The sequence below is a fragment of the Centroberyx gerrardi genome, chromosome 12, assembly GCF_048128805.1.
Source record: "Centroberyx gerrardi isolate f3 chromosome 12, fCenGer3.hap1.cur.20231027, whole genome shotgun sequence".
Classification (NCBI taxonomy): domain Eukaryota; kingdom Metazoa; phylum Chordata; class Actinopteri; order Beryciformes; family Berycidae; genus Centroberyx; species Centroberyx gerrardi.
The window spans coordinates 26,952,332-26,971,687 of record NC_136008.1 but is presented as its reverse complement, the minus strand read 5'-3'; the positions used below and the strand labels follow the sequence as shown (position 1 = coordinate 26,971,687).

The following is a 19,356-nucleotide window of genomic DNA, read 5'->3' as shown; positions in this document are numbered from 1 at the left end:
CACTCTGCTTTCCTGCTCCACTCTGCTCTCTCCTGCTTCACTCTGCTCTCCTGCTTCACTCTGCTTCACTCTGCTCTCCTGCTTCACTCTGCTTTCCTGCTCCACTCTGCTCTCTCCTGCTTCACTCTGCTCTCCTGCTTCACTCTGCTTCACTCTGCTCTCCTGCTTCACTCTGCTCTCCTGCTTCACTCTCCTGCTTCACTCCGCTCTCCTGCTTCACTCTGCTTCACTCTGCTCTCCTGCTTCACTCTGCTCTCCTGCTTCACTCTGCTGTCCTGCTTCACTCCGCTCTCCTGCTTCACTCTGCTTCACTCTGCTCTCCTGCTTCACTCTGCTCTCCTGCTTCACTCTGCTGTCCTGCTTCACTCCGCTCTCCTGCTTCACTCTGCTTCACTCTGCTCTGCTGCTTCACTCTGCTTTCCTGCTCCACTCTGCTCTCTCCTGCTTCACTCCGCTCTCCTGTTTCACTCTGCTTCACTCTGCTCTCCTGCTTCACTCTGCTCTCCTGCTTCACTCCGCTCTCCTGCTTCACTCTGCTTCACTCCGCTCTCCTGCTTCACTCTGCTCTCCTGCTTCACTCTGCTGTCCTGCTTCACTCCGCTCTCCTGCTTCACTCTGCTTCACTCTGCTCTGCTGCTTCACTCTGCTTTCCTGCTCCACTCTGCTCTCTCCTGCTTCACTCCGCTCTCCTGTTTCACTCTGCTTCACTCTGCTCTCCTGCTTCACTCTGCTCTCCTGCTTCACTCCGCTCTCCTGCTTCACTCTGCTTCACTCCGCTCTCCTGCTTCACTCCGTTCTCCTGCTCCACTCGCCTCCACTACTCCTGCCTGTCTACTTGTCTAATAAGGTTATATTTGAGAATGAGTAACGTTAGATAATTCTCTCACATCACAAATATTTGATCACGCAACCAGTAAGAACATTAAAATATTGTAGTAGCCACCACTAACGTTACATATTTTAGAACCAGAAGGCATTTCTTTCCCTTCAAAACTTCGGGGCATAGCTAAGAACCCTGAGCCCCTCCCTAGCTAAAGTAACGTTACCTGACTATCTTCCTCATCGACATCAGGCATCTTTCTCTTCTTGGAGAAATATTTTAACAAACTCATCTGAAAATGCAATCAGGAATATTTTAATACATAGCTTATATAAACATCGTTGGCAATTATTTTACCGACATTCACACATAGCGTTTTTTCCCCAACTGCCAGCTCCCTTTTCTCATTAAAAGCAATGGGAAGCGGCCGCAAGGCGCACAAAAGGCGGCCGCTCCCGAAAAGCGCTGCAGCGTTTTTTTCGTCAGAGCGGAGCGCTTTCAATAGTTGAGAAATGTTCAACTTTTCAGAAAAGCGCCGGGTGACGTGAACCGCTTTTTCCCAGCCGACCAATCGCGATGACGGAGACGGTGGCCGTTTCCCATAGCAACAACAAATATGGAGAAAGTGAAAGTGCCAGTGGAGAAATTGGACGTTGTAATAAGTGAATTACCGCAACAGCGATCATAAAGGCAGTATGGATCATACTGGACATGTATTGGAAAAATCTGGTAAGCCTTTGCTTGTTGCACAACACTGTTTTGTCTGCTAGAAGAGCTAACCAGCTGGTTAGTGAGCTAGCAGCTGCTCAGCTAACGTCAGGTGACGTTGCCGTGATCCGCTTTTTATTTCTCCTCATAAAAAGCACTCCAGGCAGCGCTTTTTCCACATCAAAAAACGCTGTGTGGACGCAGCCTTAATCTACCTTTCTCTCTCTTCTTTCTTTTTCTCTTCTTTCTCTCTCTCCCTCTCGCGTCGGCCAGGTGTCGCCACGTGTTGCCACTTCCTGTATCCGTCGTTTCAAATTAAAAGCCCTCTGCAGAGTCGTGTAATTGCAACTTCATGACATTTAATAAACTTCTAAAGTAGCGGCGGCAATAATTTTGCAGCAGCGGGCCGCCTTCCCACACTTCGCGCTGCATTTCCCAAAAGCCACTTGATGCACGACGTACCACGTGATGACGCACACGTTACCAACTTCACCCCATTTTCAACTCCACATTAATTATTTAGTTAAGATAGCATCGTTTTTTAAGTTGAAAAACTTTCATGTAGTTGAGACGTTATCAACTAATTATTTTAAGTTGAAACAACTTTTTACACAAGCCCATGTCCTATTGACAAGAAAAAATTAGTTAAGATAACAAACAAGCAAAATTCAGATTTCAGTGTAGGTTTGTATGCGGGGGGGGGGGGGGGGGGTGAGACAAGATCACAGATGGAGAGAGCTTTCCAAGAGTTACTTGCCATAGGAGAAATAATTATTATTTTGTCATGTAATCTGCTGGTGGCTGCATTTTTTTTTCTGGCGGCGATGACTGAATATTATGATCAATATCATAGGAGAAATGCCCATTCTACGACGACCGCCATATATCTGGGAAAAGAGACGCAAAAAACAATTCTGGGAGGTCACCGTGCAAAGGCATTTTACGGACTGAGAGCCTTTGGGTGCAAAACTTTAGGATCCAGAACAACATTTGATCTGCTAGGCAGGATTATCGGGCCGTTCGTTGAGCCAGTGGGGCCACCGTTTCCGCCAGCGGAACGCATCACAGCAGACTATACAAGCTGCCAGTTGTGCAGAATACACGGTTAAGCTAACTCTAGATCCTACTATAGAATGAGGACAACTCCGTCCATCTATCTGTCTGCATCCATTTTGCTCCTCAACGGGTTGGCCAATCAATCTGAAACTGCACATGAGCATTGAGCATTGGCATAGGCAGGGACTGACAAAGCCGATTTTTCCATTTTCCCAAATGTACGCTGTTTATGCGCATTTTTGGCAAGTCTGCCTGGAGTTGTGGCACGCGCATCCCCGGAAGTCTGTACGTAGTTGTGGCGCGCGCATCCCCGGGTATGGACTAGTCATAAAGACAGTATGGATTATAAACGCCGTTTTTCGATTAATCTCTTTAATCGACAGACCAACAAATCCATCTCAAGCAAACATAAAAACTTTTTTGCGATATTTGGGGAGTTTTTTCAAAATTTGGTGTTTCCATTCAGCCTAGTCCCATTAGAAACTTAAAATTTTGCATTCTCCCCTCCCCCCGTGGGTAGGTCAGATCACAACCTTGTACACCTCAACCCCTGCTATGTGCCTCTGGTGAAACGACAGCCTGCGACCACAAGGACAGTGAGGAGATGGTCGGAGGAGGCCTATGAGGGGCTGTTTTGAGGTGACAGACTGGCAGGCACTCTGTGAGCCACATGGAGAGGACATTGATGGGCTTACTGAGTGCATAACAGACTACATTAACTTCTGTGTGGACTGCACTGTCCCAGCAAAGACTGTCCATTGTTATTCAAATAACAAGCCATGGGTAACAAAGGACATCAAGGCCATCCTCAATACAAAGAAGAGGGCTTTTAGAGCTGGCAATAGGGAGGAGATGAGGACAATCCAAGGGGACCTGAAAGTGAAGATCAGGGAGGCTAAAGAGAAGTACAGGAGGAAGCTGGAACGGAAATTCCAGCAGAACAACATGAGAGAGGTCTGGAGTGGCATGAAGACCATCACTGGTTTCAGGCCAACTGGCGGCAGAGGGGCTGAGGGCGGCTTGGACAGGGCCAATGAACTTAATCTGTTCTTCAATAGATTTGACACGGTGGCCCCTGCCCATCTCCCCCTTGACTCATCTGTTGTCTGCCTCCAACCACCATCTACTCCACCTTCTTACAGCCTCCCATCCTCCAGTGAGGGTCCTACTCACCCCCCCTCTGGCTCCCAGACTGACTGCCCTCTCCAACCTGGCAACTCCACCCCTCCCCCTCCCCTACCTGTAACCTCTACAGTGTGCTTCACAGCTGACCATGTAAGAAGACAGCTGATGAGACACTCAAGCAAGGCTGCAGGCCCTGATGGTGTCAGCCTCAGGGTGCTCAAAGCCTGTGCCCCCCAGCTATGTGGAGTGCTTCACCATGTCTTCAACATGAGCCCGAGTCTTCAAAGGGTCCCGTGCTGTGGAAGACGTCCTGCCTCGTTCCTGGGCCAAAGACGCTGCGTCCCAGTGGCTCCAAGGACTACAGACATCATGAAGACCCTGGAGAGACTTGTCCTGGAGCAGCTCCGGCCCATGGTCAAGCCACTCTTGGACCCCCTCCAGTTCGCCTACCAGCCCCGACTTGGAGTTGAGGACGCCATCATTTACCTGCTTAACCATGCCTACGCCCACCTGGACAAACCGGCCAGCACTGTGAGGGTCATGTTTTTTGACTTCTCCAGTGCTTTCAACACCATCTGGCTGGCTCTACTGGGTGAGAAGCTGACAGCGATGCAGGTGGATGCCCCCCTCGTGTCCTGGATTGTCAACTACCTGACTGGTAGACCACAGTACGTGCGCTTGCAAAACTGTGTGTCGGACAGAGTGGTCAGCAACACTGGGAAGTGTTGCAAGACTCATTCCACCGAGATCCACAGGACCACAGAGCACCACAGGAAGTCATTCCTGCCTGTGACCATCAAACTTTTCAACTCCTCCCTCAGAGTGTCAGACACTCTGAGTCAATAGACTGGACCTTGGACTTATTTCACCCCTGTCAGCAGCTTAATAAACCCATAATTTATAACTTATATTTTAACCGTGCAATACTGATTCCGGTAATAATTTTGTGCAATAATTCAAAAACAAAGGGGAAGGAAAAAAGCAGGAGTGAAAGGCCCAGGTCAGGGATTTCCTCCTACTCCTCCTCCCACACACCCACCCACAAATTTCTTATTTTTCTTATTTCTATATTATTGTTGTTATATATTGTAGTATAATGCACATATTTGAGATATTTTTATATTTATTTTCTTAATTCTATTTTTCTTATAATTTCTTATAATTTCTCTATGCCTATATATATTTCTCTTCTAGAATGTGAGCAACTGCAACAAAACCCAATTTCCCCTCGGGGATCAATAAAGTATTTCTGATTCTGATTAAGTGGCTTGATGGAAACGCAACTAATTACCAGCCAATACTGCACTTGATGTCTCCACGATTGCCATGCAGCATTTGATTCATTTTTTAACTCAGTTACAATCATTGGCTCCTCACAAGCACAACTACACAGACTCTATGGTGTATTTGTGAAGTTACTGTATTCTTTTCAACCAAAATATGTTTCTCTTCTCCTCCCCTTCAGATGTGCTGGGATCTCCTCTATCCCAGCTGGCACCTCCAAAACCTTCAAGTGTAATGGGATGGAGGGCCGTTACGTCAACATTGTGATTCCAGGCAGGAAGGAATACCTGACACTGTGTGAAGTGGAGGTTTATGGGGAAGTTGTTGGGGACATTGTTCCAACTGGTGAGTTGGACCACCTGAGGTATCCTAAAGGTTACCATTAGTTGATAGTCACAGCAAATGAAATCAAACATGGTACTGTATGCTCCTGAGCAGACACCAACAAATTATACATCTAACAGGTCTGCGTTCTTCTCCTGCCATCGTTGCTGTCAAATTTCATCCATTTATCTAGGTAATAATGTTGCTAGAGGTGGAAAAGTAGCTCAGTCTTCATCATATGGGAATGCGGTACCTGAAAGAGCCATTGATGGGAATCGTGCTAGCCAATGGCAACAGGGCTCCTGCACCCACACTCAAGGAGATCTTAAACCATGGTGGAGACTGGACCTTCTGAACTCTTATAAAGTCAACTATGTCACCATCACCAACAGAAAAGACTGCTGTCATGAAAGGATCAATGGAGCTGAGATTCGCATCGGAAATTCCCTCAATGATAATGGAAACGCCAATCCCAGGTATCTGTTTTCATTAGTGCTGTGCTGGGTTTGGACCTGTCAGCCTCAAGGTGTCAATTACCAAGCAATACTGCGTTTGATGTCTCCACGATTGCCATGCAGCATTTGATTCATTTTTTAACTCAGTTACAATCATTGGCTCCTCACAAGCACAACTACACAGACTCTATGGTGTATTTGTGAAGTTACTGTATTCTTTTCAACCAAAATATGTTTCTCTTCTCCTCCCCTTCAGATGTGCTGGGATCTCCTCTATCCCAGCTGGCACCTCCAAAACCTTCAGGTGTAATGGGATGGAGGGCCGTTACGTCAACATTGTGATTCCAGGCAGGAAGGAATACCTGACACTGTGTGAAGTGGAGGTTTATGGGGAAGTTGTTGGGGACATTGTTCCAACTGGTGAGTTGGACCACCTGAGGTATCCTAAAGGTTACCATTAGTTGATAGTCACAGCAAATGAAATCAAACATGGTACTGTATGCTCCTGAGCAGACACCAACAAATTATACATCTAACAGGTCTGCGTTCTTCTCCTGCCATCGTTGCTGTCAAATTTCATCCATTTATCTAGGTAATAATGTTGCTAGAGGTGGAAAAGTAGCTCAGTCTTCATCATATGGGAATGCGGTACCTGAAAGAGCCATTGATGGGAATCGTGCTAGCCAATGGCAACAGGGCTCCTGCACCCACACTCAAGGAGATCTTAAACCATGGTGGCGACTGGACCTTCTGAACTCTTATAAAGTCAACTATGTCACCATCACCAACAGAAAAGACTGCTGTCATGAAAGGATCAATGGAGCTGAGATTCGCATCGGAAATTCCCTCAATGATAATGGAAACGCCAATCCCAGGTATCTGTTTTCATTAGTGCTGTGCTGGGTTTGGACCTGTCAGCCTCAAGGTGTCAATTACCAAGCAATACTGCGTTTGATGTCTCCACGATTGCCATGCAGCATTTGATTCATTTTTTAACTCAGTTACAATCATTGGCTCCTCACAAGCACAACTACACAGACTCTATGGTGTATTTGTGAAGTTACTGTATTCTTTTCAACCAAAATATGTTTCTCTTCTCCTCCCCTTCAGATGTGCTGGGATCTCCTCTATCCCAGCTGGCACCTCCAAAACCTTCAAGTGTAATGGGATGGAGGGCCGTTACGTCAACATTGTGATTCCAGGCAGGAAGGAATACCTGACACTGTGTGAAGTGGAGGTTTATGGGGAAGTTGTTGGGGACATTGTTCCAACTGGTGAGTTGGACCACCTGAGGTATCCTAAAGGTTACCATTAGTTGATAGTCACAGCAAATGAAATCAAACATGGTACTGTATGCTCCTGAGCAGACACCAACAAATTATACATCTAACAGGTCTGCGTTCTTCTCCTGCCATCGTTGCTGTCAAATTTCATCCATTTATCTAGGTAATAATGTTGCTAGAGGTGGAAAAGTAGCTCAGTCTTCATCATATGGGAATGCGGTACCTGAAAGAGCCATTGATGGGAATCGTGCTAGCCAATGGCAACAGGGCTCCTGCACCCACACTCAAGGAGATCTTAAACCATGGTGGAGACTGGACCTTCTGAACTCTTATAAAGTCAACTATGTCACCATCACCAACAGAAAAGACTGCTGTCATGAAAGGATCAATGGAGCTGAGATTCGCATCGGAAATTCCCTCAATGATAATGGAAACGCCAATCCCAGGTATCTGTTTTCATTAGTGCTGTGCTGGGTTTGGACCTGTCAGCCTCAAGGTGTCAATTACCAAGCAATACTGCGTTTGATGTCTCCACGATTGCCATGCAGCATTTGATTCATTTTTTAACTCAGTTACAATCATTGGCTCCTCACAAGCACAACTACACAGACTCTATGGTGTATTTGTGAAGTTACTGTATTCTTTTCAACCAAAATATGTTTCTCTTCTCCTCCCCTTCAGATGTGCTGGGATCTCCTCTATCCCAGCTGGCACCTCCAAAACCTTCAAGTGTAATGGGATGGAGGGCCGTTACGTCAACATTGTGATTCCAGGCAGGAAGGAATACCTGACACTGTGTGAAGTGGAGGTTTATGGGGAAGTTGTTGGGGACATTGTTCCAACTGGTGAGTTGGACCACCTGAGGTATCCTAAAGGTTACCATTAGTTGATAGTCACAGCAAATGAAATCAAACATGGTACTGTATGCTCCTGAGCAGACACCAACAAATTATACATCTAACAGGTCTGCGTTCTTCTCCTGCCATCGTTGCTGTCAAATTTCATCCATTTATCTAGGTAATAATGTTGCTAGAGGTGGAAAAGTAGCTCAGTCTTCATCATATGGGAATGCGGTACCTGAAAGAGCCATTGATGGGAATCGTGCTAGCCAATGGCAACAGGGCTCCTGCACCCACACTCAAGGAGATCTTAAACCATGGTGGAGACTGGACCTTCTGAACTCTTATAAAGTCAACTATGTCACCATCACCAACAGAAAAGACTGCTGTCATGAAAGGATCAATGGAGCTGAGATTCGCATCGGAAATTCCCTCAATGATAATGGAAACGCCAATCCCAGGTATCTGTTTTCATTAGTGCTGTGCTGGGTTTGGACCTGTCAGCCTCAAGGTGTCAATTACCAAGCAATACTGCGTTTGATGTCTCCACGATTGCCATGCAGCATTTGATTCATTTTTTAACTCAGTTACAATCATTGGCTCCTCACAAGCACAACTACACAGACTCTATGGTGTATTTGTGAAGTTACTGTATTCTTTTCAACCAAAATATGTTTCTCTTCTCCTCCCCTTCAGATGTGCTGGGATCTCCTCTATCCCAGCTGGCACCTCCAAAACCTTCAGGTGTAATGGGATGGAGGGCCGTTACGTCAACATTGTGATTCCAGGCAGGAAGGAATACCTGACACTGTGTGAAGTGGAGGTTTATGGGGAAGTTGTTGGGGACATTGTTCCAACTGGTGAGTTGGACCACCTGAGGTATCCTAAAGGTTACCATTAGTTGATAGTCACAGCAAATGAAATCAAACATGGTACTGTATGCTCCTGAGCAGACACCAACAAATTATACATCTAACAGGTCTGCGTTCTTCTCCTGCCATCGTTGCTGTCAAATTTCATCCATTTATCTAGGTAATAATGTTGCTAGAGGTGGAAAAGTAGCTCAGTCTTCATCATATGGGAATGCGGTACCTGAAAGAGCCATTGATGGGAATCGTGCTAGCCAATGGCAACAGGGCTCCTGCACCCACACTCAAGGAGATCTTAAACCATGGTGGCGACTGGACCTTCTGAACTCTTATAAAGTCAACTATGTCACCATCACCAACAGAAAAGACTGCTGTCATGAAAGGATCAATGGAGCTGAGATTCGCATCGGAAATTCCCTCAATGATAATGGAAACGCCAATCCCAGGTATCTGTTTTCATTAGTGCTGTGCTGGGTTTGGACCTGTCAGCCTCAAGGTGTCAATTACCAAGCAATACTGCGTTTGATGTCTCCACGATTGCCATGCAGCATTTGATTCATTTTTTAACTCAGTTACAATCATTGGCTCCTCACAAGCACAACTACACAGACTCTATGGTGTATTTGTGAAGTTACTGTATTCTTTTCAACCAAAATATGTTTCTCTTCTCCTCCCCTTCAGATGTGCTGGGATCTCCTCTATCCCAGCTGGCACCTCCAAAACCTTCAAGTGTAATGGGATGGAGGGCCGTTACGTCAACATTGTGATTCCAGGCAGGAAGGAATACCTGACACTGTGTGAAGTGGAGGTTTATGGGGAAGTTGTTGGGGACATTGTTCCAACTGGTGAGTTGGACCACCTGAGGTATCCTAAAGGTTACCATTAGTTGATAGTCACAGCAAATGAAATCAAACATGGTACTGTATGCTCCTGAGCAGACACCAACAAATTATACATCTAACAGGTCTGCGTTCTTCTCCTGCCATCGTTGCTGTCAAATTTCATCCATTTATCTAGGTAATAATGTTGCTAGAGGTGGAAAAGTAGCTCAGTCTTCATCATATGGGAATGCGGTACCTGAAAGAGCCATTGATGGGAATCGTGCTAGCCAATGGCAACAGGGCTCCTGCACCCACACTCAAGGAGATCTTAAACCATGGTGGAGACTGGACCTTCTGAACTCTTATAAAGTCAACTATGTCACCATCACCAACAGAAAAGACTGCTGTCATGAAAGGATCAATGGAGCTGAGATTCGCATCGGAAATTCCCTCAATGATAATGGAAACGCCAATCCCAGGTATCTGTTTTCATTAGTGCTGTGCTGGGTTTGGACCTGTCAGCCTCAAGGTGTCAATTACCAAGCAATACTGCGTTTGATGTCTCCACGATTGCCATGCAGCATTTGATTCATTTTTTAACTCAGTTACAATCATTGGCTCCTCACAAGCACAACTACACAGACTCTATGGTGTATTTGTGAAGTTACTGTATTCTTTTCAACCAAAATATGTTTCTCTTCTCCTCCCCTTCAGATGTGCTGGGATCTCCTCTATCCCAGCTGGCACCTCCAAAACCTTCAAGTGTAATGGGATGGAGGGCCGTTACGTCAACATTGTGATTCCAGGCAGGAAGGAATACCTGACACTGTGTGAAGTGGAGGTTTATGGGGAAGTTGTTGGGGACATTGTTCCAACTGGTGAGTTGGACCACCTGAGGTATCCTAAAGGTTACCATTAGTTGATAGTCACAGCAAATGAAATCAAACATGGTACTGTATGCTCCTGAGCAGACACCAACAAATTATACATCTAACAGGTCTGCGTTCTTCTCCTGCCATCGTTGCTGTCAAATTTCATCCATTTATCTAGGTAATAATGTTGCTAGAGGTGGAAAAGTAGCTCAGTCTTCATCATATGGGAATGCGGTACCTGAAAGAGCCATTGATGGGAATCGTGCTAGCCAATGGCAACAGGGCTCCTGCACCCACACTCAAGGAGATCTTAAACCATGGTGGAGACTGGACCTTCTGAACTCTTATAAAGTCAACTATGTCACCATCACCAACAGAAAAGACTGCTGTCATGAAAGGATCAATGGAGCTGAGATTCGCATCGGAAATTCCCTCAATGATAATGGAAACGCCAATCCCAGGTATCTGTTTTCATTAGTGCTGTGCTGGGTTTGGACCTGTCAGCCTCAAGGTGTCAATTACCAAGCAATACTGCGTTTGATGTCTCCACGATTGCCATGCAGCATTTGATTCATTTTTTAACTCAGTTACAATCATTGGCTCCTCACAAGCACAACTACACAGACTCTATGGTGTATTTGTGAAGTTACTGTATTCTTTTCAACCAAAATATGTTTCTCTTCTCCTCCCCTTCAGATGTGCTGGGATCTCCTCTATCCCAGCTGGCACCTCCAAAACCTTCAAGTGTAATGGGATGGAGGGCCGTTACGTCAACATTGTGATTCCAGGCAGGAAGGAATACCTGACACTGTGTGAAGTGGAGGTTTATGGGGAAGTTGTTGGGGACATTGTTCCAACTGGTGAGTTGGACCACCTGAGGTATCCTAAAGGTTACCATTAGTTGATAGTCACAGCAAATGAAATCAAACATGGTACTGTATGCTCCTGAGCAGACACCAACAAATTATACATCTAACAGGTCTGCGTTCTTCTCCTGCCATCGTTGCTGTCAAATTTCATCCATTTATCTAGGTAATAATGTTGCTAGAGGTGGAAAAGTAGCTCAGTCTTCATCATATGGGAATGCGGTACCTGAAAGAGCCATTGATGGGAATCGTGCTAGCCAATGGCAACAGGGCTCCTGCACCCACACTCAAGGAGATCTTAAACCATGGTGGCGACTGGACCTTCTGAACTCTTATAAAGTCAACTATGTCACCATCACCAACAGAAAAGACTGCTGTCATGAAAGGATCAATGGAGCTGAGATTCGCATCGGAAATTCCCTCAATGATAATGGAAACGCCAATCCCAGGTATCTGTTTTCATTAGTGCTGTGCTGGGTTTGGACCTGTCAGCCTCAAGGTGTCAATTACCAAGCAATACTGCGTTTGATGTCTCCACGATTGCCATGCAGCATTTGATTCATTTTTTAACTCAGTTACAATCATTGGCTCCTCACAAGCACAACTACACAGACTCTATGGTGTATTTGTGAAGTTACTGTATTCTTTTCAACCAAAATATGTTTCTCTTCTCCTCCCCTTCAGATGTGCTGGGATCTCCTCTATCCCAGCTGGCACCTCCAAAACCTTCAAGTGTAATGGGATGGAGGGCCGTTACGTCAACATTGTGATTCCAGGCAGGAAGGAATACCTGACACTGTGTGAAGTGGAGGTTTATGGGGAAGTTGTTGGGGACATTGTTCCAACTGGTGAGTTGGACCACCTGAGGTATCCTAAAGGTTACCATTAGTTGATAGTCACAGCAAATGAAATCAAACATGGTACTGTATGCTCCTGAGCAGACACCAACAAATTATACATCTAACAGGTCTGCGTTCTTCTCCTGCCATCGTTGCTGTCAAATTTCATCCATTTATCTAGGTAATAATGTTGCTAGAGGTGGAAAAGTAGCTCAGTCTTCATCATATGGGAATGCGGTACCTGAAAGAGCCATTGATGGGAATCGTGCTAGCCAATGGCAACAGGGCTCCTGCACCCACACTCAAGGAGATCTTAAACCATGGTGGAGACTGGACCTTCTGAACTCTTATAAAGTCAACTATGTCACCATCACCAACAGAAAAGACTGCTGTCATGAAAGGATCAATGGAGCTGAGATTCGCATCGGAAATTCCCTCAATGATAATGGAAACGCCAATCCCAGGTATCTGTTTTCATTAGTGCTGTGCTGGGTTTGGACCTGTCAGCCTCAAGGTGTCAATTATGCATTTTCCTCACTTTGTTAGGTTTGAATTTTTGACAGTGCTGTGTATATTACAAGTCAATAATGCACTTGATATCTAAATGACTCCCAAACTGTAATCCATTTGTTTCACCTAATTTTCCATCATCAGTACCTCACCAGGACCACTGAAGGGAATCTATTGTGTGTTTGTGAGGTTATAGTCCGAGTTTTGCCTAAATATCTCTTCTCTGTCTTTTTCTTTAGATGTACCGGGATCTCCTCTATCCCAGCTGGCACCTCCCAAACCTTTAAGTGTAATGGGATGGAGGGCCGTTATGTCAACATTGTGATTCCTGGGAGGAAGGAATACCTGACACTGTGTGAGGTTGAAGTGTTTGGGATAGAATCAACCGATACCACTGAATATGCTTGCTACTGTGTCTGAAACAATTCCTCAATCTCTGTAAACAGCCATGTCCAGTTGGATTTGAAGGGCATTTCTGCAGGTTTCTACTTTACATTTTACATCACTTTTGTTTTAACACTATTTAAAACATTTGGCGATGGATGAAATTACACATAGATGTATCCCTAAGTGATTTTCAACAAGGCTTTCTGATTAATTACCAACCAGGAGTGACTTCAATGTTTAATCGTTTAGTTTTTTGATATATTAGATGCAGAAATTGTTTGTATTTGTTCACAATGCTTGTAATCAATGGGGTAAAACCATGTTTTTGATTATATTTTCCTAAAATTCTACTGTGTAATTAACTATAACTTGAAAAGTTAGAAATTAGTTGAAATCTCTAAATGGTATTTTAGCACCATTGACCATAACTAGCATTACTGAATAATCTCTGCTCTCAACGAACGTCAATCAAGTTTTACCTTGATTGATTGAATGAACACCCACGTCCTTGTAAATCAGCATATTCATAAAAATCCAAACTTTTTGTTGAAACGGTTTATTAAATATTTGTTTTCAAAGTTATCTTGCAATGTACAATAATCATAGTTATGGTCTGATTCTTTCATTTCTTGCACCACTCCTGTCACCAGCCTGCAACTAGCATCATCATTCCTTAACCCAAGGTGTTGGTACCTAAGTGCCAATTATTTTACAGCCCACTAATTACTGTGTAACTAGTTTGTAATTATGGGGCATTAATAAAATAACAATGCTGTAACGCTGTTACACGGTAACAAAATGAGAAGTCTGGGAATTAAAGGGTAACAATTTTGTAATTATGAGACACTTATAAGGTAGATATGCTGTAACTATTTTTGTTATTACCGCATACTTGAAAAATAATTACATGGTACAATAACGTAATTAGGGGGGACAAAACAAATGTTATTGGCGCCTGTTCCCTGTAGTTATGGAGTAAGGTGTGCGGGCTGTAAAATAAAGCAGTGCTTGTTCCCCTCTTTTTCACCGTAATTATAGGGTAAGTACAAGGTTGCCCCACAGTAAATACAGTTTAAAAGAAAATCACATATGTCCATCTGACTATAATCGATGTTAGGAGAGGAGACCCTAGACCAGCTGTTTGGTGACATTTCTGTAACAATATAGCATACACAAAAAATATGGAACTTCAACACACAGTAACAGACTTAATTGAACATACAAGAACTTTATTGAATGTAATATACAGTATGTTGAGATGAAATATCAAATATGTCAATTTTATAATATAAAATGTCAAATAAAAACCTTCATAGTCCTTTTATAAAACAATTTGGGTTTTAGGGGGAGTAGTTTCTGCCTTTTCTTCAGGTCTACCATCTTCTCTTGCAGTTCCGGGCAGCCTGGACAAAAGTCCTCAGCTAAGCACAATAGTCTGTTAATGTTGTAGCCATGAACTTGGGGAAAGTCCTCCCCCTCCGAAAATATAGTGCCACCTGTAATCACAGTTATTAAATGATATGGCATTACAATCATCCCTCAAAAGAAAAAAAAAGTGCTGTTGCAAGTTCTCAACAACATCACTGTAGTCATGTGTAAGATTAATGTTACATATCGTGGCAAATGTTAACTTACCCTAATAATCAAAAATGTAATTTTCGGAGAACAGCCATATCCTTTGTTCTTCTTTGCACATTCACTGTTTGCAAATTCCTCTATGAACCGACTTGTTTCCATTTTGACGAGGACTGGCCTGGACCGGATCTGATGTTACCTGGTTATGACATCACTTCCTGTTAACATATCGCAGTGAAAAGTCTCATTGGGGTCGTTTATGTCCCATTATGTACGTTGTAGATTCCAGTCTTTATTTTCTGTAGATACTGAGCATCACCATATTGTACATATTTTTCCACATGTTCGGAAAATATCAATGGCCAAGCTTTACAACTTGTGATATCCATCATTAGGAAAAAGTCACAAAATGCTTGCTGGCTTTTAGTATTCATTAAGGAATACTACTGAGGTCAATTCAATTCAATTCAACCTTTATTGTCGCCTAAGGGAAATTTTGTCTGCAGCCAGGGGTTTAAAAAAAAACACACACACACACACACACACACACACACACACACACACCAAATAATACCAACCATTAACACCAAATAACAAAACCACAGTAAAACCACACCAATACAAAAAGAAAAACAATTAACCCATTAATGTCCACGGTGGAAATGTAAAATTTCCTTTGCAGCACTTTAAGTAATAGCTAAGCTGAGCACAAAAACTACAAGGAGTTGTATCAAATGCTTGGTACCGTTGGATTCAGAACAAGTTGAATTTCAAGAATATGTGCTTTGATCTGGCATAAATCTGATATTTAGTATGATAAATTAATGTTAAATTAATTTGTGTTTTTTTGATAATCTAAAAAAAACCCAACTTTGTCTACTAATAAAGGCATGGAGAACATACTAAATTTAGTAGTTAGTCATTAATGGGTTAAGATACTTTTAAAAGGGCACCACCGAATCAACCTACACTAACAGACATGTAAACAAGAGAGTTAGTCTAGGGTGCTAGTCTGGCTGACAGTAAAGTGTAAACTCTCAACAAGTCACAACAAGCAGTTATCTAGCACTTTACAACAGGTATACCAAATTACATGAAAAACACACTATTCACATTAGGTAATGCTTGTTGTAACTTAATCACTTTAGTTAATGCCAGGATATGTTTAAGCAAAATATGAGGAGTTAGGGTTTCAGTTTAGACAATACATTGGCATTGTTACAACCTGGCTCAAGAGAGTAACAATGGGGGAGCCATACGCCAAAGTAAATGTTAAAATAATGATTTGTTAACTAAAACTAAGGGGTAAACAAACTACATCAAACCAAAAAAACAGAACAAAAGGTGTGCATAGGTAAGGAGGGAGAGAGCAACTGATGGTCAGACGGCTTTTTAAGCCCAAGGAGTACACCGGGCCCAGGTGCACTCCATTGGCACTGATGACGACCCCGCCCACCAGGCTCCTGCAATACAATAAAGGCTTTTTAATCTTTGTACCTGCATACGGAATGTCTTGCTTTGTTTGGAGATTTTACACTTTTTTCAGTGGTTAGTTTTTTCTTGGTTACTGAGAAGCCTGTTCCCCAATAAGCACCTGTTTGCCTACACATTGATCCATTTTTTCCATTTTGGCTATTTCAAATATACTACATGGAAATGCAGACTAAGGATCTGTGAATGCTGTCATCTTACATTGCAAGATAAACATATTCTATGAAGACTGCTGGGTGACTTTACTTTTTTGAAAATTACATACTGCATCAGCCCCCCTCAGGCTTTGTAGAATGAATTTGGGGTGTTACGTACATATTAGTACAATGCTTTGTCAATACACATTGCATTAAGTACATCAACCTGAAGGAACTCGGTAAAAAGGTACACAATGTCAAACTTCAGGATGTGTGAATTTATGTAACTTTTAATTTTCAAAACGAATAGGCATGAATGGAAATCATGTCAATTCATGTCCTTTTATCCATGTCTGTTTCAGCCTATATCTAGTGTGAAACAATACTGTTGTTAAAGAACCAACATTAATTGGTAAATAATGGACATTATTTACTTTTTTTATCACATTTTTTTTGTTTTGTTTTGTTTTCCTTTTCCTTTTTGTGAGGATTTATTGTCATGTCATCATATTGTCGTATGTGTTATGTGTATTTTTGCCTGTAATAAAAAAAAAAAAGAACCAACATTTGTTGAGTGTTTCATAAATTATGTCTGGAGTTTAGGGTGTAACTTGCACAAATAAGTAGGTCTAATTAAATTTCATAAATTTTATCTAAATTAGATTACACTTATTTTCATCTGCATATAACTGAATGTACCAAAACAATATGCTTTGACATTTACTATCATCAAAGTGTGACTCCACTGTAGCTGGACTTAATGCCTATGAAACTGCCTCTACTAAGAACTCATTAGCCATATTTGATTCAACGTTTTAACAGGACGTTTTACCAGTGATAAGATATGAAGGCCAAACATTACTTAAATGTAGGTGGAATTAGCTGATTTTGCTCAGAGTGGTTTTAGAATCAGTAATAAATGCATAACATCCACCCTGCAGTAAAGGTCTAAGACTGCCTTCAAGTGAGGTCGGAAATATTGTAATTACGAGTTGAGTGCACATTAGGGACCCAACAAAATGGTAAATATGAGTGGGAAAGTCAGACTTTCAATGATACCCAAGCTGCCAAGATGCTGTGTTTTGGTGAGTGTCTTGAGGGAAAAACCGTGGACAGCATGGAAGCCATGTCAACAATTGATTAATTGTAAAAGTGCTATATTTTATTATTATATGTTGTTTGGAGTTTTTTGTAAATGTTGTATGTTGTTATATTTTACAAAATTTTTGTTTTCATTTATTTTTGGTTTTTACAAATCAATGAAAACATCAATTACTCTTCTTCACTCTATCGGATGGTTGGTCCCAAAAAAAATAAAATAAAAAATACTGCACGTGCCATTGCGAGACAAAGCTATCAAGACTCAATGAGGCTGATTGATGTATCACTTCAAGTTTAGCTTGGTCGGTAAAGCATAGGTTTGCCACACCAGAGATCTCAGGTTCTAATGCAGAGTGAGCTAACTTGGCACTAAAATCTTTTCATGCATGCTGGCTTTCCCCAGTGCGAAGCTGGTCACAGTTTATCACAAATTATGTGCCTGGTGAATTACATACTGCTTCAGGTGATTGATTCAGCAGCCCCCCGCAGGATTTTTAGTGTGCAAAGATGTTATGTACATATGAGCAACATCGTGTCAACACACATGGCTTTAAGCAAATTGGCCTGAAGGAACTAAGTAAAATGTACACAATGACAGACTTGAGGTTGTGTGAATAGAAGACATCAAAGGGGAAATCTTTTTTTTTTCCCCTCAATTACTTAAATGTCATTTTAACTTATCAGAGATTCAAAGTCCATGCAAATCACTGATATCATTTCCTATGCATACAATTTGGCATCAGACTCCAAGGCTTGAATGAATACTTGATTTAGATGAGAAGTATATCATGTAAACATTGCATTAGTGCATTATAAACCTGGCTTACATAAAATATATGTTTCAGCCAATCAAAGTAAAACAATAGGCCTACTGTTGTTAAACAACCCACGTGTTGAGTCTAAGTTTAATAAATTGTTTTTCTGGGGTCTAGGCTAAAGTTTACACAAATTGTAAGCGGGTCTGATTAAATTTGTAGTGATCAACATTGGGAACATTATGAAACTTATTTTCATCTGCATATAAATGCATCCTCCAAAGAATTATACTTGCATTTACTGTCAGCATTTTTAACTCTACTGTAGCTGGACTCTAATGCGTGTCAAATTGCCACAACTAAGAAATCATTACCCTTATTTCATTCAAATGATGCATTATAAGACCTTTTACTACATGCGTGGGTGGGAACACCGAGGCCATATACAAGAAGGGCCAGAGCCGACTCCACTTCCTGAGGAGGCTCAGGTCCTTTGATGTATGTAGAACCATGCTAAACGTGTTCTATCAGTCGGTGGTGGCAAATGCCCTTTTCTTTGCGGTTGTGTGCTGGGGCAAGAGCATAAAAGCTGCAGACACCAACAGGATAGACAGACTGCTGAGGAAGGCGGGGTCTGTCCTGGGGGCCAGCCTGGACCCAGTGAGTGCAGTGGCTGAGAGGAGAATGTTGGACAAACTGCTGGCTATCATGGACAACGCCTCTCATCCACTTCATGACACACTGACCAGGCAGAGGAGCACGTTCAGCAGCAGACTCATTCTGCCTCGGTGTACCACGGAGCGGCACAGGAGGTCCTTCTTGCCCACCGCCATGAGACTCTATAACTCATCCCTGGACTAACCATCAACAACCCCCCAAGCACAGACAGACATACACTACACTACGCACCTCGACTTTTGCTCCTTTGCACACCTAGCTCTTAAGTAACATTTGTATATACCCATGTGTATATTGTATATATATATATATATATATATATATATATATATACATATTTTAACATCTGCATATTTTTCCACATCTGTATATTTGTAGAACTTATTGTTTATTTTTATCATTATTCTTATCTCTACCCTTATTTATGTGATTCTATTCTGTGTATCGCTATTGCTGCTGTAACAAAGAAATTTCCCCCCGGGGATTAATAAAGTACCTACCTACCTACCTACCTACCCTATGCATAACTGTAGGGCTTAGGAATGAATGGCAGACATTACA

At 42.6% G+C, this 19,356-nt stretch overlaps 1 protein-coding gene across 1 annotated transcript in view; it reads left to right on the top strand.

The window, feature by feature from the left end:
* LOC139916426 (uncharacterized) overlaps positions 1-19,356 on the top strand; it is a 171,555-nt gene that overhangs the window by 11,810 nt on the left and 140,389 nt on the right. The window contains exons 4-21 of the mRNA XM_078287285.1: positions 5,175-5,338; positions 5,511-5,793; positions 6,029-6,192; positions 6,365-6,647; positions 6,883-7,046; positions 7,219-7,501; positions 7,737-7,900; positions 8,073-8,355; positions 8,591-8,754; positions 8,927-9,209; positions 9,445-9,608; positions 9,781-10,063; positions 10,299-10,462; positions 10,635-10,917; positions 11,153-11,316; positions 11,489-11,771; positions 12,007-12,170; positions 12,343-12,625. Coding sequence (XP_078143411.1) covers positions 5,175-5,338; positions 5,511-5,793; positions 6,029-6,192; positions 6,365-6,647; positions 6,883-7,046; positions 7,219-7,501; positions 7,737-7,900; positions 8,073-8,355; positions 8,591-8,754; positions 8,927-9,209; positions 9,445-9,608; positions 9,781-10,063; positions 10,299-10,462; positions 10,635-10,917; positions 11,153-11,316; positions 11,489-11,771; positions 12,007-12,170; positions 12,343-12,625 — 4,023 coding nt within the window. The remainder of the gene's footprint in view (positions 1-5,174; positions 5,339-5,510; positions 5,794-6,028; positions 6,193-6,364; positions 6,648-6,882; positions 7,047-7,218; positions 7,502-7,736; positions 7,901-8,072; positions 8,356-8,590; positions 8,755-8,926; positions 9,210-9,444; positions 9,609-9,780; positions 10,064-10,298; positions 10,463-10,634; positions 10,918-11,152; positions 11,317-11,488; positions 11,772-12,006; positions 12,171-12,342; positions 12,626-19,356) is intronic.